The 7,490-nt window shown below is 34.8% G+C and overlaps 1 protein-coding gene across 1 annotated transcript in view; it reads left to right on the forward strand.

The window, feature by feature from the left end:
• Positions 1-7,490, forward strand: part of LOC125502924 (protein PALS2-like) — a gene marked incomplete in the record, with an annotated part of 20,306 nt that overhangs the window by 10,705 nt on the left and 2,111 nt on the right. Inside the window, 1 exon segment of the mRNA XM_048662417.1 lies at positions 5,578-5,732. Coding sequence (XP_048518374.1) covers positions 5,578-5,732 — 155 coding nt within the window.

Here is a 7,490-nt window from a genome sequence, read left to right on the forward strand (position 1 = left end):
GAATTTCGGCCCAGTTTTCCATCGCGTTCCTGACTGAAACCAGCCAATTACTCCCACCAAATTGACATTTTCATCGCTTCCAGCCGCAAAATTTCGATTAATTAAAGAAAAAGCCAAATTCTCTTGCAATTTTGATGCAAAACTGACAAAAACTTCTGATAATATTAATTATTCTAACAAAATGCAACAAAATTGTTATTAATAAAAGCAAATTGCGAAACGGAACATAAAAATAATTAACATTTAGGGCGCCAAATTTTAAACCAAACAAGAAACCCACTTTGAGCTTCATTTTCAATTACGTTTCCGACTTAAAAGTGCCAATTACTCCCACCAAACCGCGGTTAGCTCGTTTCAAGTTGCCAAAATTACAATTATTTGCAGTTTCAAAGCCCAAACGGCAACTTGCTTATGAACTTTTACGTTGTCATTAATTTTTCTAGGAATTGGCTGCGATTTATTAAGCAAATCGAACCGAACAGTGACGATTACTCCCATTAAATCGACAATTGAACTGGAAAATCGAAATCTACTAATAATTAGCCCCTTCTCCTCTCATTAAGCGTTTGATGTACAGAGTGTAGTTGAAAATTCTCGCAAATATAATCGCAATTGTTATGGCTTGTAACAATTACTCCTACCAAAATTGAGTTTTTCGAAGAAAACCCTTTCTAATTGCCTTTCATTCGTCATATCGAGATACCAACCAAATAATTAATTTCACTTCCATTAAATACCCATTGGGTGTAATTGCCGCCCTTGACCTCAGTAGCTTCAATTGCTTTATTTATTCGTAGCATAATTTACCATGTTAGCAAGTTTACCATGTTGTCTTGTCTCATTACGGAACGATTTGAATAAAAACCATCAGCTAATGCAGCAAAACACCTTGAAATTTTTGTGAGCTCGATGACCGTTAAATCATCGACCGTTGAAGACTGAGGGGGTCCGATTGTTCCGAAACGGTTACAGGCGTGCATAAGTCAAGTCCCCCTCTTCTGGTACCCGTTTTCCACTTTGGTACCGTCGCGCTTAGTACCTACCTGTATCGCGTTTGAAAAACACACCTGCATTTTATCCGAGAACTTTTCTTTGGAGTGAAAACGCGGAAAAAAAGTGAAAACTTTCCCCTGCTGCCCAATCGGGAACACTGCAGTGCATGAACCACTGGATTATCAAGCCAGGTAATCACAGGTTCTGGTTTAAGTGCTTTTGATAGTGACTTGGTTGTTAATTTGATGTGATTGCGGGAGTTTCGCGGTGATTCACTTTGATAGGGCCACACCTGTGTCTATGTGGCAACGCTGAATAATATCAAAACGACTTTAATTGGATCATTCGGCAGTTAACAGGGTGATTTGATCATGTTCAAGTCCCACATTGATATTCGTTTGTTCTGCAAGCAGCCAATCGTAACGCGGATTGGTCGTTTGGTGGCCGCCTAAACGCCAGATCTAAACCCGTTAGGCCACATCGCGAGGGATCATTTTCGTTATTATGAGAGTCAAGGATGTGCCTTTCACTTTTGAAACTGTTTTTGACTGGTTTGTCCCAGTTAGTTTTGCTCTTTTGGATGGTTTTTCTCGCAAGGAGTTTAGGAAATCACGCGCGAATTATCCATCCCCATTAGCAGTGCGAAGGGAATCACGCGCTGGAAGTTAAAGTAGGCTGAATATTCGAAATAAATTTATAATTTGAGCCAATCAAACGCTGATTATATTATATTATAGATTCAATAATTTTACTCTTCTGGAAGATTCAGATCATAAACAACGTCTCGTCAACGTCATAACAAACGTCTCCTTTTCTGACTTTTTTGTTGTATTTGTGTTCATGCTTGCTAGTTCACTGTTCAATCTACTCTTTTTCTGATTAATTCTACATCCTTTAACAATGAAGAAAAACTGTTTGTTTGGCATTGACTGACTTTCAATTCTAATTGAATCTTTCCTTCTCATCGTTTTATCGTCTTTTTCAATATCCTTTGTTCCATTTTCTGCTTTAAATATGTTTCTCGTTCGTTTTTCTAAACAGGCTTTGAGCAATGCAGAAACGCTGATTGTTTGGTATTGGGTGACTTTCTCTTCTAATTTTATTTCATCTGCATTGTTTTCTGGTTTTCCTAAATAATTTTCTCTTTCGTCTGATTTGGTCTGTTTGTTTTTCTTCCTTCTTTGCTTCGGTGGTTTGTTCATATTTTCAATGCATTGCTTAATAGGAGGATTCAGATCATCTACAGTTTCGTGTTTCGCCTTTATTTGTTATGTTTGTTTTCAGTCTTGCTTGATGCATTTGCATTCTTCTTCTGCTTCCCTCTTCTATTTTAAATAATCTTATTCTTCAAATCTGTTAATCTTTTAATTTTTTTATGCGTTGTTTTATGGGTTTTTCACAAATTAAATCAGCAGATTTAAAAAATTATTGATAGTTTCCTTATTCGCCTTGGTTTCTTCTTTCCAATCTTGTGTGTTGAGTTTTTATCATTCCTTTGCCTTCTTACAAACAGGCCTTCAAAGGTGAAGATTCGTTTGATATGGCGAAGTTTCCTATTCTAATTTGTGTTTACTTTTTATCTTATTTTCGTTGCATAATCGTCTTGAGGATTTGGATCATCGACATTGTCTTGATTTCATTGTAAATTTTTTATTGTTTCTGATTTTTTTTCTTCTATTTTAAAGGAAACTTAACAACCAAGACTGAAAACAAACAGATCAAGCAAATGCGAAAGAGTAAACTATTCATAAAATACCTTAGCGTTTTTGCTTGAAAAAACGCTGTTTGATTGTTATTGAGAGATTTTGTGAAATAATTTCTTCTTCGTTTTTATTTTCTTTACATTATTGAATGGTTTTGCTACAGATTTAGATCATGAACAGTTTACTCTTTCGTCTTTGCTTAATCTGTTTGTTTTCAGTCTTGTTTGTTAAGTTTCCTTTCTTCATCAACTTCTCTATTCTGTGTCCTAACAGTGTCTTCTTTCGCTTTTTAATTAAATTTTCAATTGTTTGCACTGCCTGTTATTATTCTTTTTTGCGAAGTTTTCAGTCGTCTTAGTTTATGTTTTTCTGGTTTAAATAACCTTGTCATTTTTTTCTTGGTAAAAAACGCTCCTTGTTCATGTTTGAGCAAATTTGTATTCTAATTTGTTTCCGTTTTTATTTTCTTTGCACTATTGAATGATTTATTTGGAATTCATTTTTTCTTGGTTTTCCTGAAGAATTTTCTCTTTTGTCTTTTTTGATCTGTTTGCTTTCCTTCTTTCTCTGCTTCGGTGGTTTGTTCATATTTTCATTGCATCATCAACAGTTTCGTGTTTTGCCTTTATTTGTTATATTTTTTTCATTCCTGTTGTTCATCTTTCCCTCTGCTTCTGCTTCGTTCTTCTGTTTTAAATAATCGCGCCATTCAGATAAGATAAACGCTTGCAACAATAATGGAACGCTCTTGTCTATTTTAGCTTAATTTTTATTTTATTTTTTCATTGTTCGATAGTTTTCTTGATATCTCAGATCATGAACAATTTTCTCGTTCACCTTTGTTCTGTCTGATTTCGTTCTTGTTTGTGGGGTTTTGGTTCTTCTTCAGCTTCCTCCGATGTTTTAAGCAATATTGTACGCTTTTGAATACCTTTTCCATTTTGTTTATTCCACTTTGCATGTTTGATTTTTGTCGTTCTCAGCGTCCTTCTTCTGTATTAATTAATATTGCCATTTCGTCAAAAAATAGACTTTCAAAAATGAAGAAAGGTGTTAGTTTGGTATGCGTGATTTTGCATTCAAAATGATTTTTTTATTCTTGTTTTCTTTACACCGTTCAATGATCTTTTTCAAGATTTGGAAGATAAACAGTGTCGTCTTTCACTTTTGCCTTCTTTTGTATCTCGTTCAGTTTTCAGTCGTCATCCGCTACTTTCGTCTGTTTTAAATGATGCTCCCATTTTTCTCAATAAACGAACCCATATTCTATGATATTTTTTATTATTTCCTTCATTTCGTCTAACGTTCTGTTTCCATTCGTTCTCTGCTTCCTTATTCTGTTTTAATAATGTTGCTATTTCTTTATTTTATTTGTTTTTATTGCCTGCATCCCTTTATTTCATAGTTTCCTGATTATTTGGACGATGGACATGGTCCCCTTTGGCTCTTGTTTGTTCAGTTTCATTCGTTTTTCGCTGTCTTCTCCTGGTTTAAATAATATTGACATGTTTTCTTCGCATCATTTTATACTTTTTCTTTGGGATTTGGACCATGCACAGTGTCCCCTTTCGCTTTGTTTGTTCGATTTCGAGTTCATTGTTGCTTCTTCACGTTTCATTGCTTCTCTGCTTCCTAATTCAGTTTAAAATAATCTGGCTATTTTTTAAATAAACATACTTGTAGCAGTCAAAAAAGCGGTTTTTTGGAATTGAACAACTTAACATTCCAGTATCATATTTCGTTTTTGTTCCTTCCATTTCATTCCGATTCTTTTTTGTTCAATTGAATTCCTTCTTTTTTATATTCTTGCTATATGCTTAAAATGAAAAGACGTGCACTATGCAGAAAGCATGTTTTGCTTTGCATCTTCTGATGATATTCTTGAGGCTTCAGGCCATGATCATTTCCATTTTTTGGCTTGGTTTGTTCAGTTTTCCTTCTTAATCTCTTAGGTACCCTTTTCCGTTTTAAATGATCGTTTTCTCTGTACTTTTCCTCAATTTAACACGTTGAATGCGGTTGTCTTCAATGAACTTTAGCATTCATTTGCAGGTCGAATCATCAACACTCGCTCGACCAGCCATAATATAAAATTGATCATGATTTCGCTAGTGGATACTTTAATGGTTTTGTATTTATTGCTGGCTTGCATTTATTAAATAAACAGTGTGTCACTAGTCCATAAGGTCGAGTTCCAAGCGCACTTATTCCTAGAATCACTGATTAATCGAGGTGCATTTCCAGCGCAGTAAAAATTGCGAAATTGGAGAAAAAAATTAGGAACAAGTTCATGGTTCAGAGAAATTGTCGACCTAGAAAGTTCCCAGCAATAACCAATCAACGTTGCGGTTTATTGGCGATTTAAGTAAAAAAACCCGCAAAATGGTGCTCCGATTTCCCAATCAATGACCAGCTAGCTTTCAAGCGAATGATCGAGATATTACTGATGTCTTGTGTTTAATAATCGAAATAATCATTCGAATTGTTTTTCCTTCACATCTACCTAGAGTTTCACCCTGTTATAACATTAACTCACTCATCTTTAACAGCGACTCGAGTTAATCCGATTCTTCCCACATCATTCGAGTTGTTTCATTAAATTCTTTTAATTCTTAAATAAAAAATTATCCCAATCCAGATTGAACATCGGAGTTTTTTAACAAAAGAAATACAAATAGCGTGAAACTTCCACTGAAACCCACTACCCAAGGGGTAAATCACCGTGGCCAATGGGCAAATAAACACCCTTTGTCTATGTGATGCTGAGGGTCCGACGGATGATTTTGGCACACTTTTAGGGTCGATTACCTGCTGTGAGCCAGCTACCGTTTTAAATGCATTGAAAATTGATGATTTAGACACTAATGCCTCATTTTCGCAGGTTCAAGTCAGTGTAGAAAGCAAGCCGCCCATTCTACCGCCGCCCGAAACTCTTCGAAGTTTGGACCTGCATAAGGATATTTATATTAGATGCTCCCGATCCTGGAATAGGGACGCGCGAGAGTTGGCCGATATCTTAAACCAGCCCCATATAAAGTAAGAAACCTTTACCCACTTTTTTAAATTAAAAAGTCTGTTTTTCATTCGTTCTCTGCGTTCTTCTCCTGTTTCAAATTAATCTCGCCATTTTCTTGCAATTTTACGTGTTTTCTTGTTCAGTTTTCATTCCTTCTCTGCTTTGCTGATTTGTTCTTTGATTTCTGCGCATTGTTTAATAGACTTTTTGAGCATTCAAGCTTCATATTTTCCTTTGGCTTTCATTCGTTCTCTGATTTCTTGTGCTGTTTTAAATAATGTTGTCATTTCTTTCTATTATAATTTGATTTTCCTAGTTTTTTCCACTTCGTCTAGTGGTCTTCTTAAAAATTTACTCCATAGACAGGGTCCTCTTCCGCTTTCGTTTCTTCTGTTTTTATTGCACTGTTGCTTGTTGCGTTTCCATTTGATCTCTGCATCCTTCTTCTGTTTTAAATTCTCTTGCCAATTTTTGCATTACAATTTGGTTTTTATTGTGTTCTTCGCATTGTTTTATCATCTCTTTGAGGACCAGGGACCCCTTTTGATGTTGTGTGTTCTGTTTTGTTTCGTTTTTATTCGCGTTTCAACAGTTTTCCTTCTTATTCTTTTACGTTCGTCTGTTCTAAATAATAAACAGATTTTGGCCGATGGAGAAGTTCTTATAATCAGTCACTTTCGTTCCCTTCTTTCTTCTATCTATTAATGGTCTTCTACAAGTTTTGGAGCATGGAAATTGACTTTTTTTGCTTTTCTTTGTTCTGTTTCATTTGTTTTTCATTCTTATTATGCGTCGCTCATTCGTTTTAAATCGTCCTGCTATTTCCTTTAACTAACAGACTTCGAACGATGAATAAAAGCTGTTTGTTTGGTTCTGAGGCTGACTTTACATGCTAATTATTTTTTTAATTAATTAGCGTTTTCGTTCGTTCTCTGCTTCCTTCTTCTCTTTTAACTAAACTTGTCATTCCTTTACATTATAATTTATTGTCTTTTTTATTTCTGGCTTCTATGATGTTACCGAGGATTTAGACCATGGACTGTGTGCTTTTTCGCTATTGTTTGTCCGCTGTTATTTTATTATTGCTTGCTCACTTTTCACTCACTTTGTTTGCTTAGTTTTCGTTCATGCTCTGGATCCTTCTGCTATTTTAAGTAATCTTGCAATTCATTTGCATTCGATTTTGGTTTATTCTTATTTTCTTCACTTAGTTTTATAAACTTCTTCAAGATTCTCTGCTTCCTTCTTTCTGTTTTAAATAATCTTGCATTGTTTTTGTATTATAATTTGCTGTTTCTTGTCTTCTTCGCTTTGTTTAATGGCCTTTCTGAGGATTTGAACTGTGAATAGTGACCTCTTTTGACTTTGTTTGCTCTGTTTTGGTATTATTCGTTCTCTGCTTTTTTAGCACTGCAGTTTTAAATACTTTTGTCACTTTTTTTAAACTGATTTTCAACAATCAGAGCTTTTTGTTAGATATTGAGTGACTTTGTCCCGATCTACTTTAAGTTTTGTTTGTTCAGTGTCCATTCTTCCTTAGCTTGTTTCCTCTGTTTGAAACAACAATGCAAATTAATTTTGAATAAACATCCTTAAAACGAAAATGAAAATATGTTTCCTTGCTATTGAGTGAGTTTGCATCATGTTTTTTAATATCGTTTGCGTGCGTTCTGTTTGGTTTCTCAATATTGTTCGTTCAGTTTTTATTCTTATTCTGCGTCGTTCATTCGTTTTAAATAATAGTTTCCCATTTCCTTTGACTACAGATCTTAAACGAT

This window comes from Dendroctonus ponderosae, unplaced genomic scaffold (genome assembly GCF_020466585.1).
Source record: "Dendroctonus ponderosae isolate FM_Combo_2020 unplaced genomic scaffold, Dpon_F_20191213v2 Dpon_F_20191213_11, whole genome shotgun sequence".
NCBI classification, from domain to species: Eukaryota; Metazoa; Arthropoda; class Insecta; order Coleoptera; family Curculionidae; genus Dendroctonus; species Dendroctonus ponderosae.